The 23572-nt window shown below is 51.7% G+C and overlaps 1 protein-coding gene and 1 long non-coding RNA gene across 3 annotated transcripts in view; one reads left to right on the forward strand and one right to left on the reverse strand.

Moving 5' to 3' along the window:
- LOC127925251 (probable JmjC domain-containing histone demethylation protein 2C) overlaps window positions 1–23572 on the reverse strand; it is a 138396-nt gene that overhangs the window by 83339 nt on the left and 31485 nt on the right. Inside the window, 2 exon segments of the mRNA XM_052510127.1 lie at window positions 11358–11559; window positions 19359–22573. Of these exon segments, the coding sequence (XP_052366087.1) occupies window positions 11358–11559; window positions 19359–22573 (3417 nt within the window).
- On the forward strand, window positions 194–1463 carry LOC127925255 (uncharacterized). 2 transcript variants are annotated; one of them, XR_008120212.1, is made up of 3 exons: window positions 194–337; window positions 393–504; window positions 1289–1463. It is a non-coding gene; the product is annotated as an uncharacterized LOC127925255 (long non-coding RNA). The 2 variants fall into 2 exon arrangements; XR_008120213.1 differs by lacking the exon at window positions 1289–1463 and adding an exon at window positions 561–735.

Below are 23572 nucleotides of genomic sequence, written 5' to 3' on the forward strand. Positions count from 1 at the left end.
GGTTAATGAGAGGTGCAGACACACGGACAGGCTGGAGAGAAGAGGGAGAGAGAACAGGTTAATGAGAGGTGCAGACACACGGACAGGCTGGAGAGAAGAGGGAGAGAGAACAGGTTAATGAGAGGTGCAGACACACGGACAGGCTGGAGAGAAGAGGGAGAGAGAACAGGTTAATGAGAGGTGCAGACACACGGACAGGCTGGAGAGAAGAGGGAGAGAGAACAGGTTAATGAGAGGTGCAGACACACGGACAGGCTGGAGAGAAGAGGGAGAGAGAACAGGTTAATGAGAGGTGCAGACACACGGACAGGCTGGAGAGAAGAGGGAGAGAGAACAGGTTAATGAGAGGTGCAGACACACGGACAGGCTGGGAGAAGAGGGAGGGAGAACAGGTTAATGAGAGGTGCAGACACACGGACAGGCTGGAGAGAAGAGGGAGAGAGAACAGGTTAATGAGAGGTGCAGACACACGGACAGGCTGGAGAGAAGAGGGAGAGAGAACAGGTTAATGAGAGGTGCAGACACACGGACAGGCTGGAGAGAAGAGGGAGGGAGAACAGGTTAATGAGAGGTGCAGACACACGGACAGGCTGGAGAGAAGAGGGAGAGAGAACAGGTTAATGAGAGGTGCAGACACACGGACAGGCTGGAGAGAAGAGGGAGAGAGAACAGGTTAATGAGAGGTGCAGACACACGGACAGGCTGGAGAGAAGAGGGAGAGAGAACAGGTTAATGAGAGGTGCAGACACACGGACAGGCTGGAGAGAAGAGGGAGAGAGAACAGGTTAATGAGAGGTGCAGACACACGGACAGGCTGGAGAGAAGAGGGAGAGAGAACAGGTTAATGAGAGGTGCAGACACACGGACAGGCTGGAGAGAAGAGGGAGAGAGAACAGGTTAATGAGAGGTGCAGACACACGGACAGGCTGGAGAGAAGAGGGAGAGAGAACAGGTTAATGAGAGGTGCAGACACACGGACAGGCTGGAGAGAAGAGGGAGAGAGAACAGGTTAATGAGAGGTGCAGACACACGGACAGGCTGGAGAGAAGAGGGAGAGAGAACAGGTTAATGAGAGGTGCAGACACACGGACAGGCTGGAGAGAAGAGGGAGAGAGAACAGGTTAATGAGAGGTGCAGACACACGGACAGGCTGGAGAGAAGAGGGAGAGAGAACAGGTTAATGAGAGGTGCAGACACACGGACAGGCTGGAGAGAAGAGGGAGAGAGAACAGGTTAATGAGAGGTGCAGACACACGGACAGGCTGGAGAGAAGAGGGAGGGAGAACAGGTTAATGAGAGGTGCAGACACACGGACAGGCTGGAGAGAAGAGGGAGAGAGAACAGGTTAATGAGAGGTGCAGACACACGGACAGGCTGGAGAGAAGAGGGAGAGAGAACAGGTTAATGAGAGGTGCAGACACACGGACAGGCTGGAGAGAAGAGGGAGAGAGAACAGGTTAATGAGAGGTGCAGACACACGGACAGGCTGGAGAGAAGAGGGAGAGAGAACAGGTTAATGAGAGGTGCAGACACACGGACAGGCTGGAGAGAAGAGGGAGAGAGAACAGGTTAATGAGAGGTGCAGACACACGGACAGGCTGGAGAGAAGAGGGAGAGAGAACAGGTTAATGAGAGGTGCAGACACACGGACAGGCTGGAGAGAAGAGGGAGAGAGAACAGGTTAATGAGAGGTGCAGACACACGGACAGGCTGGAGAGAAGAGGGAGAGAGAACAGGTTAATGAGAGGTGCAGACACACGGACAGGCTGGAGAGAAGAGGGAGAGAGAACAGGTTAATGAGAGGTGCAGACACACGGACAGGCTGGAGAGAAGAGGGAGAGAGAACAGGTTAATGAGAGGTGCAGACACACGGACAGGCTGGAGAGAAGAGGGAGAGAGAACAGGTTAATGAGAGGTGCAGACACACGGACAGGCTGGAGAGAAGAGGGAGGGAGAACAGGTTAATGAGAGGTGCAGACACACGGACAGGCTGGAGAGAAGAGGGAGAGAGAACAGGTTAATGAGAGGTGCAGACACACACTAGATAATTAGAGTGTTGCTCTTCCCTGTCAGAAGGCAACACCATAATGACAGAATAAAGAACCACTGGCTCCCCAGAACCAACACCAACCCTAGAACCGGAACCAACACCAACCCTGGAACCAACACCAACCATGGAACCATCCCTAACCCTAGAACCAACACCAACCCTAGAACCGGAACCAACACCAACCCTGGAACCAACACCAACCATGGAACCATCCCTAACCCTAGAACCAACACCAACCCTAGAACCAACACCAACCATGGAACCATCCCTAACCCTAGAACCAACATCAACCCTAGAACCGGAACCAAAACCAACCCTGGAACCAACACCAAAACCAACCCTAGAACAACACCAAAACCAACCCTAGAACCAGCACCAAAACTAACCCTGGAACCAACACCAAAACTAACCCTAGAACCAACACCTGAAAACCCTGGAAACCCAGGATAGGGTAAGTAAGGGAACCAACACCCCCACCACCCCCCAGAAAAAAAGATTTAGATGCAAGTGACTGTTCCACTGGATGTCATAAGGTGTATGCACCAATTTGTAAGTCGCTCTGGATAAGAGCGTCTGCTAAATGACTTAAATGTAAATGTAAATGTAGAACCAACACCAACCCTGGAACCAACACCAACCCTAGAACCGGAACCAAAACCAACCCTGGAACCAACACCAAAACCAACCCTAGAACAACACCAAAACCAACCCTAGAACCAACACCAAAACTAACCCTGGAACCAACACCAAAACTAACCCTGGAACCAACACCAAAACTAACCCTGGAACCAACACCAAAACTAACCCTGGAACCAACACTAACCCTGGAACCAACACCAAAACTAACCCTGGAACCAACACCATCCCTAGAACCAACACTAGAACCAACACCAACACCAACCCTAGAACCAACACCAAAACCAACCCTAGAACCAAAACCAACCCTAGAACCAACACCAACCCTAGAACCAACACCAACCCTAGAACCAACACCAACCCTAGAACCAACATCAACCCTAGAACCAACAAGTCTCCGCCTCCTTCTGTAGCTCAGTTGGTAGAGCATGGCGCTTGTAACGCCAGGGTAGTGGGTTCGATTCCCGAGACCACCCATACGTAGAATGTATGCACACATGACTGTAAGTCGCTTTGGATAAAAGCGTCTGCTAAATGGCATATATTATCATTATTATATTAACACCAACCCTAGAACCAACATCAACCCCAGAACCAACACCAACCCTAGAACCAACACCAACCCTAGAACCAACACCAACCCTAGAACCAACACCAACCCTAGAACCAACACCAACCCTAGAACCAACACCAACCCTAGAACCAACACCAACCCTAGAACCAACACCAACCCTAGAACCAACACCAACCCCAGAACCAACACCAACCCCAGAACCAACACCAACCCCAGAACCAACACCAACCCCAGAACCAACACCAACCCCAGAACCAACACCAACCCCAGAACCAACACCAACCCCAGAACCAACACCAACCCTAGAACCAACACCAACCCTAGAACCAACACCAACCCTAGAACCAACACCAACCCTAGAACCAACACCAACCCAGAACCAACACCAACCCTAGAACCAACACCAACCCTAGAACCAACACCAACCCTAGAACCAACACCAACCCTAGAACCAACACCAACCCTAGAACCAAAACAAGCCTCAGAAGTAGCAGTAAATGTGGATTGTCCTACAACCTGATTACTGAGGATTACATGGATTGACATATTCGTTAATGGGAGGTTGCCATCACCTTTGCTTTGTCTGATAAACAGGCTCCACTCTCGTCTCCACTGGCTCTGGCCAACAGGCTCCACTCTAGTCTCCACTGGCTCTGGCCAACAGGCTCCACTCTAGTCTCCACTGGCTCTGGCCAACAGGCTCCACTCTAGTCTCCACTGGCTCTGGCCAACAGGCTCCACTCTAGTCTCCACTGGCTCTGGCCAACAGGCTCCACTCTAGTCTCCGCTGGCTATCTGGCCAACAGGCTCCTCTCTAGTCTCCACTGGCTCTGGCCAACAGGCTCCACTCTAGTCTCCACTGGCTCTGGCCAACAGGCTCCACTCTAGTCTCCACTGGCTCTGGCCAACAGGCTCCACTCTCGTGTCTTCACTGGCTCTGGCCAACAGGCTCCACTCTCGTCTCCACTGGCTATCTGGCCAACAGGCTCCACTCTAGTCTCCACTGGCTCTGGCCAACAGGCTCCACTCTAGTCTCCACTGGCTCTGGCCAACAGGCTCCTCTCTAGTCTCCGCTGGCTCTGGCCAACAGGCTCCTCTCTAGTCTCCACTGGCTCTGGCCAACAGGCTACACTCTAGTCTCCACTAGCTATCTGGCCAACAGGCTACACTCTAGTCTCCACTGGCTCTGGCCAACAGGCTCCTCTCTAGTCTCCACTGGCTATCTGGCCAACAGGCTCCTCTCTAGTCTCCACTGGCTCTGGCCAACAGGCTCCACTCTAGTCTCCGCTGGCTATCTGGCCAACAGGCTCCTCTCTAGTCTCCACTGGCTCTGGCCAACAGGCTCCACTCTAGTCTCCACTGGCTCTGGCCAACAGGCTCCTCTCTAGTCTCCACTGGCTCTGGCCAACAGGCTCCACTCTAGTCTCCACTGGCTCTGGCCAACAGGCTCCTCTCTAGTCTCCACTGGCTCTGGCCAACAGGCTCCACTCTAGTCTCCACTGGCTCTGGCCAACAGGCTCCACTCTAGTCTCCACTGGCTCTGGCCAACAGGCTCCTCTCTAGTCTCCACTGGCTCTGGCCAACAGGCTCCACTCTAGTCTCCACTGGCTCTGGCCAACAGGCTCCTCTCTAGTCTCCACTGGCTCTGGCCAACAGGCTCCACTCTAGTCTCCACTGGCTCTGGCCAACAGGCTCCTCTCTAGTCTCCACTGGCTCTGGCCAACAGGCTCCACTCTCGTCTCCACTGGCTATCTGGCCAACAGGCTCCACTCTAGTCTCCGCTGGCTATCTGGCCAACAGGCTCCTCTCTAGTCTCCACTGGCTATCTGGCCAACAGGCTCCTCTCTAGTCTCCACTGGCTATCTGGCCAACAGGCTCCTCTCTAGTCTCCACTGGCTATCTGGCCAACAGGCTCCTCTCTAGTCTCCACTAGCTATCTGGCCAACAGGCTCCTCTCTCGTCTCCACTGGCTCTGGCCAACAGGCTCCACTCTAGTCTCCACTGGCTATCTGGCCAACAGGCTCCTCTCTAGTCTCCACTGGCTATCTGGCCAACAGGCTCCACTCTAGTCTCCACTGGCTCTGGCCAACAGGCTCCACTCTAGTCTCCACTGGCTCTGGCCAACAGGCTCTACTCTAGTCTCCACTGGCTCTGGCCAACAGGCTCCACTCTAGTCTCCACAGGCTCTGGCCAACAGGCTCCTCTCTAGTCTCCACTGGCTATCTGGCCAACAGGCTCCACTCTAGTCTCCGCTGGCTATCTGGCCAACAGGCTCCTCTCTAGTCTCCACTGGCTATCTGGCCAACAGGCTCCACTCTCGTCTCCACTGGCTATCTGGCCAACAGGCTCCACTCTAGTCTCTACTGGCTCTGGCCAACAGGCTCCACTCTAGTCTCCACTGGCTCTGGCCAACAGGCTCCTCTCTAGTCTCCACTGGCTACCTGGCCAACAGGCTCCTCTCTAGTCTCCACTGGCTACCTGGCCAACAGGCTCCACTCTAGTCTCCACTGGCTCTGGCCAACAGGCTCTACTCTAGTCTCCACTGGCTCTGGCCAACAGGCTCCACTCTAGTCTCCACAGGCTCTGGCCAACAGGCTCCTCTCTAGTCTCCACTGGCTCTGGCCAACAGGCTCCTCTCTAGTCTCCACTGGCTATCTGGCCAACAGGCTCCTCTCTAGTCTCCACTGGCTATCTGGCCAACAGGCTCCACTCTAGTCTCCACTGGCTCTGGCCAACAGGCTCCACTCTAGTCTCCACTGGCTCTGGCCAACAGGCTCTACTCTAGTCTCCACTGGCTCTGGCCAACAGGCTCCACTCTAGTCTCCACAGGCTCTGGCCAACAGGCTCCTCTCTAGTCTCCACTGGCTATCTGGCCAACAGGCTCCACTCTAGTCTCCGCTGGCTATCTGGCCAACAGGCTCCTCTCTAGTCTCCACTGGCTATCTGGCCAACAGGCTCCACTCTCGTCTCCACTGGCTATCTGGCCAACAGGCTCCACTCTAGTCTCTACTGGCTCTGGCCAACAGGCTCCACTCTAGTCTCCACTGGCTCTGGCCAACAGGCTCCTCTCTAGTCTCCACTGGCTACCTGGCCAACAGGCTCCTCTCTAGTCTCCACTGGCTACCTGGCCAACAGGCTCCACTCTAGTCTCCACTGGCTACCTGGCCAACAGGCTCCTCTCTAGTCTCCGCTGGCTCTGGCCAACAGGCTCCTCTCTAGTCTCCACTGGCTCTGGCCAACAGGCTCCTCTCTAGTCTCCACTGGCTATCTGGCCAACAGGCTACACTCTAGTCTCCGCTGGCTCTGGCCAACAGGCTCCTCTCTAGTCTCCGCTGGCTCTGGCCAACAGGCTCCACTCTAGTCTCCGCTGGCTCTGGCCAACAGGCTCCTCTCTAGTCTCTCGGCGAAGAGTGAGCCGGCTGCACTGGCTCTGGCCAACAGGCTCCACTCTCGTCTCCACTGGCTATCTGGCCAACAGGCTCCACTCTAGTCTCTACTGGCTCTGGCCAACAGGCTCCACTCTAGTCTCCACTGGCTCTGGCCAACAGGCTCCTCTCTAGTCTCCACTGGCTACCTGGCCAACAGGCTCCTCTCTAGTCTCCACTGGCTACCTGGCCAACAGGCTCCACTCTAGTCTCCACTGGCTACCTGGCCAACAGGCTCCTCTCTAGTCTCCGCTGGCTCTGGCCAACAGGCTCCTCTCTAGTCTCCACTGGCTCTGGCCAACAGGCTCCTCTCTAGTCTCCACTAGCTATCTGGCCAACAGGCTACACTCTAGTCTCCGCTGGCTCTGGCCAACAGGCTCCTCTCTAGTCTCCGCTGGCTCTGGCCAACAGGCTCCTCTCTAGTCTCCGCTGGCTCTGGCCAACAGGCTCCTCTCTAGTCTCCACTGGCTCTGGCCAACAGGCTCCACTCTAGTCTCCACTGGCTCTGGCCAACAGGCTCCACTCTCGTCTCCACTGGCTATCTGGCCAACAGGCTCCACTCTAGTCTCCGCTGGCTATCTGGCCAACAGGCTCCTCTCTAGTCTCCACTGGCTATCTGGCCAACAGGCTCCTCTCTAGTCTCCACTAGCTATCTGGCCAACAGGCTCCTCTCTAGTCTCCACTGGCTATCTGGCCAACAGGCTCCTCTCTCGTCTCCACTGGCTCTGGCCAACAGGCTCCACTCTAGTCTCCACTGGCTATCTGGCCAACAGGCTCCTCTCTAGTCTCCACTGGCTATCTGGCCAACAGGCTCCTCTCTAGTCTCCACTGGCTATCTGGCCAACAGGCTCCTCTCTAGTCTCCACTGGCTATCTGGCCAACAGGCTCCACTCTCGTCTCCACTGGCTATCTGGCCAACAGGCTCCTCTCTAGTCTCCACTGGCTCTGGCCAACAGGCTCCTCTCTAGTCTCCACTGGCTCTGGCCAACAGGCTCCTCTCTAGTCTCCACTGGCTCTGGCCAACAGGCTCCACTCTAGTCTCCACTGGCTCTGGCCAACAGGCTCCACTCTAGTCTCCACTGGCTCTGGCCAACAGGCTCCTCTCTAGTCTCCACTGGCTATCTGGCCAACAGGCTCCACTCTCGTCTCCACTGGCTATCTGGCCAACAGGCTCCTCTCTAGTCTCCACTGGCTCTGGCCAACAGGCTCCTCTCTAGTCTCCACTGGCTATCTGGCCAACAGGTTCCTCTCTAGTCTCCACTGGCTCTGGCCAACAGGCTCCTCTCTAGTCTCCACTGGCTCTGGCCAACAGGCTCTACTCTAGTCTCCACTGGCTCTGGCCAACAGGCTCCACTCTAGTCTCCACTGGCTACCTGGCCAACAGGCTCCTCTCTAGTCTCCGCTGGCTCTGGCCAACAGGCTCCTCTCTAGTCTCCACTGGCTCTGGCCAACAGGCTCCTCTCTAGTCTCCACTAGCTATCTGGCCAACAGGCTACACTCTAGTCTCCGCTGGCTCTGGCCAACAGGCTCCTCTCTAGTCTCCGCTGGCTCTGGCCAACAGGCTCCTCTCTAGTCTCCGCTGGCTCTGGCCAACAGGCTCCTCTCTAGTCTCCGCTGGCTCTGGCCAACAGGCTCCTCTCTAGTCTCCGCTGGCTCTGGCCAACAGGCTCCTCTCTAGTCTCCACTGGCTATCTGGCCAACAGGCTCCTCTTTAGTCTCCGCTGGCTATCTGGCCAACAGGCTCCTCTTTAGTCTCCGCTGGCTATCTGGCCAACAGGCTCCTCTCTAGTCTCCACTGGCTATCTGGCCAACAGGCTCCACTCTAGTCTCCACTGGCTATCTGGCCAACAGGCTCCACTCTAGTCTCCACTGGCTATCTGGCCAACAGGCTCCTCTCTAGTCTCCGCTGGCTATCTGGCCAACAGGCTCCTCTCTAGTCTCCGCTGGCTATCTGGCCAACAGGCTCCTCTCTAGTCTCCGCTGGCTATCTGGCCAACAGGCTCCTCTCTAGTCGTAGTGGTACTCTATTCTACTCTTTTCTTTTCAGCAGGTTAATACAGGAACATGAACAGACAGACTGACTGAGGAAGGGTTCACTGAGACAATAACATACTGACTGACTGAGGAAGGGTTCACTGAGACAATAACAGACTGACTGACTGAGGAAGGGTTCACTGAGACAATAACAGACTGACTGACTGACTGAGGAAGGGTTCACTGAGACAATAACAGACTGACTGACTGAGGAAGAGTTCACTGAGACAATAACAGACTGACTGACTGAGGAAGGGTTCACTGAGACAATAACAGACTGACTGACTGACTGAGGAAGGGTTCACTGAGACAATAACAGACTGACTGACTGACTGACTGAGGAAGGGTTCACTGAGACAATAACAGACTGACTGACTGGCTGACTGAGGAAGGGTTCACTGAGACAATAACAGACTGACTGACTGACTGAGGAAGGGTTCACTGAGACAATAACAGATTGACTGACTGACTGAGGAAGGGTTCACTGAGACAATAACAGACTGACTGACTGAGGAAGGGTTCACTGAGACAATAACAGACTGACTGACTGACTGACTGAGGAAGGGTTCACTGAGACAATAACAGACTGACTGACTGAGGAAGGGTTCACTGAGACAATAACAGACTGACTGACTGACTGACTGAGGAAGGGTTCACTGAGACAATAACAGACTGACTGACTGAGGAAGGGTTCACTGAGACAATAACAGACTGACTGACTGACTGACTGAGGAAGGGTTCACTGAGACAATAACAGACTGACTGACAGACTGACTGAGGAAGGGTTCACTGAGACAATAACAGACTGACTGACTGACTGAGGAAGGGTTCACTGAGACAATAACAGACTGACTGACTGAGGAAGGGTTCACTGAGACAATAACAGACTGACTGACTGAGGAAGGGTTCACTGAGACAATAACAGACTGACTGACTGAGGAAGGGTTCACTGAGACAATAACAGACTGACTGACTGAGGAAGGGTTCACTGAGACAATAACAGACTGACTGACTGACTGACTGAGGAAGGGTTCACTGAGACAATAACAGACTGACTGACTGAGGAAGGGTTCACTGAGACAATAACAGACTGACTGACTGAGGAAGGGTTCACTGAGACAATAACAGACTGACTGACTGACTGACTGACTGAGGAAGGGTTCACTGAGACAATAACAGACTGACTGACTGAGGAAGGGTTCACTGAGACAATAACAGACTGACTGACTGAGGAAGGGTTCACTGAGACAATAACAGACTGACTGACTGACTGAGGAAGGGTTCACTGAGACAATAACAGACTGGACTGACTGAGGAAGGGTTCACTGAGACCATAACAGACAGACTGACTGAGGAAGGGTTCACTGAGACAATAACAGAATGACTGACTGAGGAAGGGAGGAAGGACTGTTCACTGAGACAATAACAGACTGACTGACTGACTGACTGAGGAAGGGTTCACTGAGACAATAACAGACTGACTGACTGAGGAAGGGTTCACTGAGACAATAACAGACTGACTGACTGAGGAAGGGTTCACTGAGACAATAACAGACTGACTGACTGAGACAATGACTGACTGACTGACTGAGGAAGGGTTCACTGAGACAATAACAGACTGACTGACTGACTGAGGAAGGGTTCACTGAGACAATAACAGACTGACTGACTGAGGAAGGGTTCACTGAGACAATAACAGACTGACTGAGGAAGGGTTCACTGAGACAATAACAGACTGACTGACTGAGGAAGGGTTCACTGAGACAATAACAGACTGACTGACTGACTGAGGAAGGGTTCACTGAGACAATAACAGACTGACTGACTGACTGACTGAGGAAGGGTTCACTGAGACAATAACAGACTGACTGACTGACTGACTGACTGAGGAAGGGTTCACTGAGACAATAACAGACTGACTGACTGAGGAAGGGTTCACTGAGACAATAACAGACTGACTGACTGAGGAAGGGTTCACTGAGACAATAACAGACTGACTGACTGACTGACTGACTGACTGACTGAGGAAGGGTTCACTGAGACAATAACAGACTGACTGACTGAGGAAGGGTTCACTGAGACAATAACAGACTGACTGACTGACTGAGGAAGGGTTCACTGAGACAATAACAGACTGACTGACTGACTGAGGAAGGGTTCACTGAGACAATAACAGACTGACTGACTGACTGACTGAGGAAGGGTTCACTGAGACAATAACAGACTGACTGACTGAGGAAGGGTTCACTGAGACAATAACAGACTGACTGACTGACTGAGGAAGGGTTCACTGAGACAATAACAGACTGACTGACTGACTGACTGACTGACTGAGGAAGGGTTCACTGAGACAATAACAGACTGACTGACTGAGGAAGGGTTCACTGAGACAATAACAGACTGACTGACTGAGGAAGGGTTCACTGAGACAATAACAGATCGATTGTTGGAGAACGTTTACAATTACCTAAATAATCTCTAACCATTTAACCATATGGCGGCAAAGTTGACCAGCCGAGCAAAGCAGCCAATCAGACACTAGCCGGGAGACAGAGCAGCCAATCAAATACCACCTGACCAGCGGACCAGTTAATCAGACACCAGACAAAACGAGACTGAATGAGCCAATCAGACTCACCGGCGGAAGTAGTAGAAGCGGCAGAAGACAGGGGAATGAGCCGGCTGCTCCCCCTTCTTGCTGCGAACAACACGACACTCCCGACACTTCTGCAGGTTGGGTCCAATCTCGGAGCACGAGTCATCCTGCAGGAACGACTCCCCCGTCTGCTTCAGCTTCTTCACCTTCCTCCAGTCCTTCAGCACAGAGCGGGGGATACCATCTGGTACCGGAGGGGACAGAGAGACGGTTACTATGATATGTAAAACAGAGACATGATCAGTCCTTCAGCACAGAGCGGGGGACACCATCTTGTACCGGAGGGGACATAAATAGTGAACAGGATGTATGCAACCCTACGTACTGTAGCTAGAGGTCTTATATATTTCTCTACACCAGAGTTGAGCTCAATTCAATTTCAACTAATTATGGATATAAAGATGATCATAAAAACGTAACGTTGTGACTATAACTATTGTTCCCTGACGGGCCACCCCCAGGTTGTAAGGGTAGGTAACAACACATCTACCAAGCTGATCCTCAACACTGGGGCCCCTCAGGGGTGTGTACTTAGTCCCCTCCTGTACTCCCTGTTCACTCATGACTGCACGGCCAGGCACAACAAGAACCTTGAGGCTTGAATTCATTACTTCAAATCAGTACCGCTCTTCACCGAGCACAGAACCAGGCGACGCAGGTGTTGTACCTGGTTACCCTCCTTCAGGGAACAGTAGTAAGTCATAACGTTCTGTTTCCTTTCTGTCAGTTCAACACAACTATGGGGAACAAGAATCGCGCCCCAAGCCGGACCAAGCGGATACTAAATGAAACGGGCCATGGCTGACCGCCCAGACTGAGCTCTGCCTAACGACCCTCTCCTGTCCCAGCTGTAAATACACTGTGCACTAGACTGGGAGCAGTGACATCCAAACGATACAACCTCACAAAAGTATGTGGATCCTGGACTTCCTGACGGGCCGCCCCCAGGTAGTAAGGGTAGGTAACAACACATCTACCAAGCTGATCCTCAACACGGGGGCCCCTCAGGGGTGTGTACTTAGTCCCCTCCTGTACTCCCTGTTCACTCATGACTGCATGGCCAGGCACAACACCATCATTAAGTTTGCTGATGACACAACAGTGGTAGGCCTGATCACCGACAACAATGAGACAGCCTATAGGGAGGAGGTTAGAGACCTGGCCATGTGGTGCAAGGACAACAACCTCTCCCTCAATGTGACCAAGACAAAGGAGATGATTGGGGACTACAAGAAAAGGAGGACCGAGCATGCACCCATTCTCATCAATAGGGCTGTAGTGGAACAGGTTTGAGAGCTTGAAGTTCCTTGGTGTCCACATCAACATCAACAACACCTAGACCGTCATGAAGAGTTCACGACAAAGCCTATTCCCCCTCAGGAGACTGAAAAGATTTGTCATGGGTCCTCAGATCCTGAAAAAGTTCTATAACTGGAAGCTATCTAGTGTTAGCTAGAAGGAAGCTATCTACGTTAGCTAGCCTCTTAGACCGCAGCACGGTCCTTATAGAATAACCAAAGGCCTTAACGCTACGTGTTCTAAACAAGAGAGCTACCGCAACTCCACCGTGGGGAGGCAGGAATAGCTAGCTCGCTTCGGCGAGTTAGCCAACCTGGCTAGCACGCTATACAGAGCTTGTTTAGCTAGCCTGGTCTCGAAAGTCCACATACAACCAGCTCACTGAGGTGGGACCGGACCCTTCATCGACAAAGTCTGGAAAGAGAGGCAAGCGGTGCCCGACTGAGGCACGCTCGAGCGGCCGGGAGTACCCATCAAACCTCTCCCTTCGAGTACCTTGTCGCAACCGGCGACAGAGCGCAGAGGAGTCGGGTTGTGCCGTGGGCAGCTACCGCATGCACCACGGCCAGGCAGACAAGGCATTTGCTCTTCTGACCAAAGTCCCAGTCAATCCCCGTGTCCCACAACTAGGACTCAGTCGAGGTGCGGGCATCCGGGAGAGGAAGTCACTATTAGAAACACCAAGCTTCTTAAAGAACGCTACACGATTGTCAAGAGAACATTGCTCAAGGAAATTTCAGAATAACTAATTGATTTGTGATTCGGAAAATAGGAAGAAGGGTGGTGATGATATGTTGGTGTTGGGGTGGTGATGATATGTTGGTGTTGGGGTGGTGATGATATGTTGGTGTTGGGGTGGTGATGATATGTTGGTGTTGGGGTGGTGATGATATGTTGGTGTTGGGGCGGTGATGATATGTTGGTGTTGGGGTGGTGATGATATGTTGATGTTGTGATGATATGTTGGTGTTGATGATATGTTGGTGTTGTTGGTGGGTGGTGATGATATGTTGGTGTTGGGGTGGTGATGATATGTTGGTGTTGGGGTGGTGATGATATGTTGGTGTTGGGGTGGTGATGATATGTTGGTGTTGGGGTGGTGATGATATGTTGGTGTTGGGGTGGTGATGATATGTTGGTGTTGGGGTGGTGATGATATGTTGGTGTTGGGGTGGTGATGATATGTTGGGTGATGATATGATATGTTGGTGTTGGGGTGGTGATGATATGTTGGTGTTGGGGTGGTGATGATATGTTGGTGTTGGGGTGGTGATGATATGTTGGTGTTGGTGATGATATGTTGGTGGTGGTGATGATATGTTGGTGTTGGGGTGGTGATGATATGTGGTGATGATATGTTGTGGGTGGTGATGATATGTTGGTGTTGGGGTGGTGATGATATGTTGGTGTTGGGGTGGTGATGATATGGGGTGGTTGATATGTTGGTGTTGGGGTGGTGATGATATGTTGGTGTTGGGGTGGTGATGATATGTTGGTGTTGGGGTGATGATGATATGTTGGTGATGTGATGATATGTTGGTGTTGGGGTGGTGATGATATGTTGGTGTTGGGTGGTGATGATGATATGTTGGTGTTGATATGTTGGTGTTGATGATATGTTGGTGTTGGGGTGGTGATGATATGTTGGTGTTGGGGTGGTGATGATATGTTGGTGTTGGGGTGGTGATGATATGTTGGTGTTGGGGTGGTGATGATATGTTGGTGTTGGGGTGGTGATGATATGTTGGTGTTGGGGGTGGTGATGATATGTTGGTGTTGGGGTGGTGATGATATGTTGGTGTTGGGGTGGTGATGATATGTTGGTGTTGGGGTGGTGATGATATGTTGGTGTTGGGGTGGTGATGATATGTTGGTGTTGGGGTGGTGATGATATGTTGGTGTTGGGGTGGTGATGATATGTTGGTGTGGTGATGATATGTTGGTGTTGGGGTGGTGATGATATGTTGGTGTTGGGGTGGTGATGATATGTTGGTGTTGGGGTGGTGATGATATGTTGGTGTTGGGGTGGTGATGATATGTTGTGATGTTGGGGTGGTGATGATATGTTGGTGTTGTGATGATATGGGTGGTGATGATATGTTGGTGTTGGGGTGGTGATGATATGTTATGTTGGTGATATGTTGGGTGGTGATGATATGTTGGTGTTGGGGTGGTGATGATATGTTGGTGTTGGGGTGGTGATGATATGTTGGTGTTGGGGTGGGGATGATGATATGTTGGTGTTGGGGTGGTGATGATATGTTGGTGTTGGGGTGGTGATGATATGTTGGTGTTGGGGTGGTGATGATATGTTGGTGTTGGGGTGGTGATGATATGTTGGTGTTGGGGTGGTGATGATATGTTGGTGTTGGGGTGGTGATGATATGTTGGTGTTGGTGGGTGGTGATGATATGTTGGTGTTGGGGTGGTGATGATATGTTGGTGTTGGGGTGGTGATGATATGTTGGTGTTGGGGTGGTGATGATATGTTGGTGTTGGGGTGGTGATGATATGTTGGTGTTGGGGTGGTGATGATATGTTGGTGTTGGGGTGGTGATGATATGTTGGTGTTGGGGTGGTGATGATATGTTGGTGTTGGGGTGGTGATGATATGTTGGTGTTGTGATGATATGTTGGTGGTGATGATATGTTGGTGTTGGGGTGGTGATGATATGTTGGGGTGGTGATGATATGTTGGTGTTGGGGTGGTGATGATATGTTGGTGTTGGGGTGGTGATGATATGTTGGTGTTGGGGTGGTGATGATATGTTGGGGTGGTGATGATATGTTGGTGTTGGGGTGGTGATGATATGTTGGTGTTGGGGTGGTGATGATATGTTGGTGTGGGGTGATATGTTGGTGTTGGGGTGGTGATGATATGTTGGTGTTGGGGTGGTGATGATATGTTGGTGTTGGGGTGGTGATGATATGTTGGTGTTGGTGATGATATGTTGGGGTGGTGATGATATGTTGGTGTTGGGGTGGTGATGATATGTTGGTGTTGGGGTGGTGATGATATGTTGGTGTTGGGGTGGTGATGATATGTTGGTGTTGGGGTGGTGATGATATGTTGGTGTTGGGGTGGTGATGATATGTTGGTGTTGGGGTGGTGATGATATGTTGGTGTTGGGGTGGTGATGATATGTTGGTGTTGGGGTGGTGATGATATGTTGGTGTTGGGGTGGTGATGATATGATATGTTGGTGTTGGGGTGGTGATGATATGTTGGTGTTGGGGTGGTGATGATATGTTGGTGTTGGGGTGGTGATGATATGTTGGTGTTGGGGTGGTGATGATATGTTGGTGTTGGGGTGGTGATGATATGTTGGTGTTGGGGCGGTGATGATATGTTGGTGTTGGGGTGGTGATGATATGTTGGTGTTGGGGTGGTGATGATATGTTGGTGTTGATGATATGGGGTTGGTGATGATATGTTGGTGTTGGGGTGGTGATGATATGTTGGTGTTGGGTGGTGATGATATGGGTGGTGATGATATGTTGGTGTTGGGGTGGTGATGATATGTTGGTGTTGGGGTGGTGATGATATGTTGATGATATGTTGGTGTTGGGGTGGTGATGATATGTTGGTGTTGGTGATATGTTGGTGTGGGGTGGTGATGATATGTTGGTGTTGGGGTGGTGATGATATGTTAGGGGTGGGTGATATGTTGGTGTTGGTGATGATATGTTGGTGTTGGGGTGGTGATGATATGTTGGTGTTGGGGTGGTGATGATATGTTGGTGTTGTGGGTGGTGATGATATGTTGGTGTGGGGTGGTGATGATATGTTGGTGTTGATATGGTGGTGATGATATGTTGGTGTTGGGGTGGTGATGATATGTTGGTGTTGATATGTTGGGTGGTGATGATATGTTGGTGTTGGGGTGGTGATGATATGTTGGTGTTGGGGTGGTGATGATATGTTGGTGTTGGGGTGGTGATGATATGTTGGTGTTGGGGTGGTGATGATATGTTGGTGTTGGGTGGTGATGATATGTTGGTGTTGGGGTGGTGATGATATGTTGGTGTTGGGGTGGTGATGATATGTTGGTGTTGGGGTGGTGATGATATGTTGGTGTTGGGGTGGTGATGATATGTTGGTGTTGGGGTGGTGATGATATGTTGGGGTGGTGATGATATGTTGGTGTTATGGTTGATATGTTGGTGTTGGGGTGGTGATGATATGTTTGATGATATGTTGGGGTGGTGATGATATGTTGGTGTTGGGGTGGTGATGATATGTTGGTGTTGTGATGATATGTGGTGATGATATGTTGGTGTTGGGGTGGATGATATGATATGTTGGTGTTGGGGTGGTGATGATATGTTGGTGTTGGGGTGGTGATGATATGTTGGTGGTGGTGATGATATGTTGGTGTTGGTGATGATATGTTGGTGTTGGGGTGGTGATGATATGTTGGTGTTGGGGTGGTGATGATATGTTGGTGTTGGGGTGGTGATGATATGTTGGTGTTGGGGTGGTGATGATATGTTGGTGTTGGGGTGGTGATGATATGTTGGTGTTGGGGTGGTGATGATATGTTGGTGTTGGGGTGGTGATGATATGTTGGTGTTGGGGTGATATGTTGGTGTTGGGGTGATGATATGTTGGTGTTGGGGTGGTGATGATATGTTGGTGTTGGGGTGGTGATATGTTGGTGTTGGGGTGGTGATGATATGTTGGTGTTGGGGTGGTGATGATATGTTGGTGTTGGGGCGGTGATGATATGTTGGTGTTGGGGTGGTGATGATATGTTGGTGTTGGGGTGGTGATGATATGTTGGGTGTTGGGTTGGTGATGATATGTTGGTGTTGGGGTGGTGATGATATGTTGGTGTTGGGGTGGTGATGATATGTTGGTGTTGGGGCGGTGATGATATGTTGGTGTTGGGGGGTGTGTGATGATATGTTGGTGTTGGGGTGGTGATGATATGTTGGTGTTGGTGATATGTTGGTGTTGGTGATGATATGTTGGTGTTGGGGTGGTGATGATATGTTGGTGTTGGGTGATGGTGATGATATGTTGGTGTTGGGGTGGTGATGATATGTTGGTGTTGGGGTGGTGATGATATGTTGGTGTTGGGGTGGTGATGATATGTTGGGGTGGTGATGTTGTTGGGGTGGTGATGATATGTTGGTGTTGGGGTGGTGATGATATGTTGGTGTTGGGGTGGTGATGATATGTTGGTGTTGGGGTGGTGATGATATGTTGGTGTTGGGGTGGTGATGATATGTTGGTGTGGTGATGATATGTTGGTGTTGGGGTGGTGATGATATGTTGGTGTTGGGGTGGTGATGATATGTTGGTGTGGTGATGATATGTTGGTGTTGGGGTGGTGATGATATGTTGGTGTTGGGGTGGTGATGATATGTTGGTGTTGGGGTGGTGATGATATGTTGGTGTTGGGGTGGTGATGATATGTTGGTGTTGGGGGTGGTGATGATATGTTGGTGTTGGGGTGGTGATGATATGTTGGTGTTGGGGTGGTGATGATATGTTGGTGTGGGGGTGATATGTTGGTGTTGGGGTGGTGATGATATGTTGGTGTTGGGGTGGTGATGATATGTTGGTGTTGGGGTGGTGATGATATGTTGGTGTTGGGGATGATATGTTGGTGTTGGGGTTGTGTTGATGATATGTTTGGTGTTGGTGGTGGTGATGATATGTTGGTGTTGGGGTGGTGATGATATGTTGGTGTTGGGGTGATGTGATGATATGTTGGTGTTGGGGTGGTGGTGATATGTTGGTGTTGGGGTGGTGATGATATGTTGGTGTTGGGGTGGTGATGATATGTTGGTGTTGGGGTGGTGATGATATGTTGGTGTTGGGGTGGTGATGATATGTTGGTGTTGGGGTGGTGATGATATGTTGGTGTTGGGGTGTGATGATTGTTGGTGTTGGGGGTGATGATATGTTGGTGTTGGGGTGGTGATGATATGTTGGTGTTGGGGTGGTGATGATGATATGTTGGTGTTGGGGTGGTGATGATATATGTTGGTGTTGGGGTGGTGATGATATGTTGGTGTTGGGGTGGTGATGATATGTTGGTGTTGGGGTGGTGATGATATGTTGGTGTTGGGGTGGTGATGATATGTTGGTGTTGGGGTGGTGATGATATGTTGATGATATGTTTGGGGTGGTGATGATATGTTGGTGTTGGGGGTGGTGATGATATGTTGGTGTTGGGGTGGTGATGATATGTTGGTGTTGGGGTGGTGATGATATGTTGGTGTTGGGGTGGTGATGATATGTTGGTGTTGGGGTGGTGATGATATGTTTGATGATATGTTGGGGTGGTGATATGATATGATATGTTGGTGTTGGGGTGGTGATGATATGTTGGTGTTGGGGTGGTGATGATATGTTGGTGTTGTTGGTGTGTTGGGGTGGATGATATATGTTGGTGTTGGGGTGGTGATGATATGTTGGTGTTGGGGTGGTGTGATATGTTGGTGTTGGGTTGTGTTGGGGTGGTGATGATATGTTGGTGTTGGGGCGGTGATGGTATGCTGGTGTTGGGGTGGTGATGATATGTTGGTGTTGGGGTGGTGATGATATGTTGGTGTTGGGGTGGTGATGATATGTTGGTGTTGGGGTGGTGATGATATGTTGGTGTTGGGGTGGTGCTGGTGAGGGTGAATCTGAAGTTGAAACATTTTGAAATGTCCCATTGCTAGACTTACTGTTGCTGGACAGTTTCAGCTTGGTCTTCTCCCTGGCGCTCCTAAAGATCCCGTTGGGTTTCAGCTCATCCTCATCTTTCTCTCCGTCTCCTCTCCTCCTGCGCATGTCGTTCTGTTTCTTCTTGTAGGTGGGTTTGGGCTGCCTCTTCGCCCTCTGCTCCTGCTTGCTGCTCTCGCTGGCGTCAGAGTCCTCTCCGCTCTCTGAGGCCGAGTCGTGGTCGTACACCCTCTTGCTCCCACGCCGCGTAATCCTGTCCTCAGCGGCCATCTTGTCCTCCTGACCTTTGACCTCTTCTATCTTCATCTCCACATCACTGGAGGTAGAGGCAATCAGAGTGACGGTGCAAGGCTTGATCATCTCCATCTCAGACACAGAGGGGCTCACAGTGGTGATAACAGACTTGGACACAGAGGGGCTCACAGTGGTGGTAACAGACTTGGACAAAGAGGGGCTCACAGTGGTGATAACAGCCTTGGACACAGAGGGGCTCACAGTGGTGGTAACAGACTTGGACACAGAGGGGCTCACAGTGGTGGTAACAGACTTGGACACAGAGGGGCTCACAGTGGTGGTAACAGACTTGGACACAGAGGGGCTCACAGTGGTGGTAACAGCCTTCGACACAGAGGGGCTCACAGTGGTGGTAACAGACTTGGACACAGAGGGGCTCACAGTGGTGGTAACAGACTTGGACACAGAGGGGCTCACAGTGGTGGTAACAGACTTCGACACAGAGGGGCTCACAGTGGTGGTAACAGACTTGGACACAGAGGGGCTCACAGTGGTGGTAACAGACTTGGACACAGAGGGGCTCACAGTGGTGGTAACAGACTTGGACACAGAGGGGCTCACAGTGGTGGTAACAGACTTGGACACAGAGGGGCTCACAGTGGTGGTAACAGACTTGGACACAGAGGGGCTCACAGTGGTGGTAACAGACTTGGACACAGAGGGGCTCACAGTGGTGGTAACAGACTTGGACACAGAGGGGCTCACAGTGGTGGTAACAGACTTATCAGCCTCCTCTGTTTTCATCATAGTGTTTATGTTCCTGTCCTCCTCTGAGTGTCTGGTGAGCCAGGCCTTCTTCAGCTTGTGGTAGTTGGGTTGAGACTGGCTCTGGTTCATCTGGGCTGGCTGGCCATTGGGGAGGGGGCCAGGGCTGGGGCTAGCTCCTGCTTGATGTGGTCCTGGGCTTGCTGTGGTTCTGTGGTTCTGGGCTGAGGCCGAGGCAAGGGGAGGTGGAGGGGAGATGTGAAGAGCTTTACTAGATGGCTCAATCAGGCTCTCAGGACCACTACCACTGGTGCTGCTGCTAGGACCTCTGGACTGCTGGGCTGCTGCCAACGCTGCCTTGCGCTTCTTCAGATGGATAAAGCTCCCATAGTTGGACTGGCTGGGGTTGGGAGAGGCCTGGGTGCTGCTGGCCAGGCTGGGGCCGGGGTGCAGGTTGGGGGATGAGGTTCTGGAGGAGCTCCCCTCCTGTTGCTGGAGCTCGGCCCTTGGTTCTAACCCAGGCCCTGAGTGGAAGGCCCTGCCCCGAGGGCCACAGCTCTCTGTCCTGCTAGCGCTGGAGGTGTTGGGCCCACAGTAGGTTCTACTCAGCACACCGTAGGGAGCCATGTTGGAGACTGCCCTAGGCACATCACTACTCCTATTGCACACAGAGTTGGCAGCAGCCGAGACAGAGACTGGAAAGGTTCCCTGAGACTGGGACACTCTCATAAAGTTGTTATTGTACTGCTGCAGGCAAACAGCCTCCTCCAAGTTAGTGTTTGGCAGGATCACCTTCCCTCCAGACTCCCTGTCTCTCTCATAGGCCAGTTTCAGACAGACTGTCTGAGGCCTGCCGCCTGGGAACATCCTCCCCATCAGAGAGTCCTTGGCCGAGGAAGATGTCTTGGCGCCTGGCGAGCCGTCGTACTTTATACACGTAGAGGGACGGACGATAACAGACGCCGTGGTGGCCCCAGGCTTCCTGCCGGGGCTCCTCTCAGAATGCCATCCCAGCTTGTCGTGGCTCTGAGAGTCGCCGGCTCGCCACACCTCGGATGAGGTCATCGCTGCCCCGCCCTTACACACGGCGCTGACCTCCCGTAGCTCGGGCAGAAGGGTGGGCGGTTTCTGCTGCTCAGACACCTTACCGGGCGAGCTGACTGGCTGGATGGGGGTCAGGGTGGGTGGAGACAAACGGCCGTAGCCCGCCTCCTTCCTGTCCAGTGTCTGCTGGATAGGAGGGTGGAACACAGGGGCACGGTGCAGAGCTGGCATACACCTTAGCTGGGCTTGGGTCTGACAGTGGGTTCGGGTCTGGCTCTGGGTCTGACTCTGGCTCTGACAGTGGGTTCGGGTCTGGCTCTGGGTCTGACAGTGGGTTCGGGTCTGGCTCTGGGTCTGACAGTGGGTTCGGGTCTGACTCTGGCTCTGACTGGACGAAGGCGAGAGGTCTGGACTAACAGGGCTGACTATGGTACTGAGACGATATCTCTGCATGTTGGATAAGCTTACCTGCTGGTTCAGCTGCTCTGATATCTTCCCTAGCAGACCCTCCCCATCAGCCTGGTGTTTGATGAGAGGAGGGGGTTTGGACAGGGACTTGGAGCTGAACGCTGCCCCTCCTCCCAGAGAGAGACAAGAGGCTGCTGCAGACTCCTGCTCCCTGCTCACCTTGTCAAAGTATGAGTTGAGTTCTTTAGAGGGGTAGAGACGCGGTGGCTCGTTGACCACACTGTTGGACAGGGTAGTGAAGTAGTTACTGGGGGGGAGACTGTGCTGGGACTGCTGTTTAAACTGATACAGGTCTGCAGCAGTGGGCTCCGTTTCCTTCTCCTGGTGGAGGCGCTGGGGGTGGGGCAGGGAGGGGAGCGAGGGGATCCGGGGGTAGGGGTGGGGCAGGGAGGGGAGCGAGGGGATCCGGGGGTAGGGGTTAGGCTCCCTGTCGGTCTCACTGGAGCGGATCTTAGCGGTGAAGGGGGCCACCTCAATGCTCTCCTGGAGGATGCGTCTGTTCTCCTCCTTATACTGACTGGCCCGGTCCCTCTGCCCTGCTTCCTGTTGTTGCTGCTGGGCCATCCTCTGCTGCTGTTGTTTATGACAGGCCTCCAGGTAGAGCTGGTGCAGGTGACTGTCCTTCCCGGTCGGGGTTCTGCTGCGGTCCTGCTCCTGGTGGGCCAGAGTGATGGTTCTGATGGGGTCCACAAAACCCTTCAAATCCCTGAGGAGAGAAATAAATAACATTCAACAACAGACCAGACAGGAAGTCATAGGCTACATCTCAAATGGCACACTATTCCCACACAGAGCTCTGGTCAACAGTAGTGTTCTATATAGGGAATAGGGCTCTGGTCAACAGTAGTGTTCTATATAGGGAATAGGGCTCTGGTCAACAGTAGTATTCTATATAGGGAATAGGGCTCTGGTCAACAGTAGTGTTCTATATAGGGAATAGGGCTCTGGTCAACAGTAGTGTTCTATATAGGGAATAGGGCTCTGGTCAACAGTAGTGTTCTATATAGGGAATAGGGCTCTGGTCAACAGTAGTGTTCTATATAGGGAATAGGGCTCTGGTCAACAGTAGTGTTCTATATAGGGAATAGGGCTCTGGTCAACAGTAGTGTTCTATATAGGGAATAGGGCTCTGGTCAACAGTAGTGTTCTATATAGGGAATAGGGCTTTGGTCAACAGTAGTGTTCTATATAGGGAATAGGGCTCTGGTCAACAGTAGTGTTCTATATAGGGAATAGGGCTCTGGTCAACAGTAGTGTTCTATATAGGGAATAGGGCTCTGGTCAACAGTAGTGTTCTATATAGGGAATAGGGCTTTGGTCAACAGTAGTGTTCTGAATAGGGCTCTGGTCAACAGTAGTGTTCTGAATAGGGCTCTGGTCAACAGTAGTGTTCTATATAGGGAATAGGGCTCTGGTCAACAGTAGTGTTCTATATAGGGAATAGGGCTCTGGTCAACAGTAGTGTTCTAGGGAATAGGGCTCTGGTCAACAGTAGTGTTCTGAATAGGGCTCTGGTCAACAGTAGTGTTCTATATAGGGAATAGGGCTCTGGTCAACAGTAGTGTTCTGAATAGGGCTCTGGTCAACAGTAGTGTTCTATATAGGGAATAGGGCTCTGGTCAACAGTAGTGTTCTATATAGGGAATAGGGCTCTGGTCAACAGTAGTGTTCTATATAGGGAAATAGGCTCTGGTCAACAGTATAA

The sequence above is a fragment of the Oncorhynchus keta genome, unplaced genomic scaffold (genome assembly GCF_023373465.1).
Source record: "Oncorhynchus keta strain PuntledgeMale-10-30-2019 unplaced genomic scaffold, Oket_V2 Un_contig_5384_pilon_pilon, whole genome shotgun sequence".
Taxonomy (NCBI): Eukaryota; Metazoa; Chordata; class Actinopteri; order Salmoniformes; family Salmonidae; genus Oncorhynchus; species Oncorhynchus keta.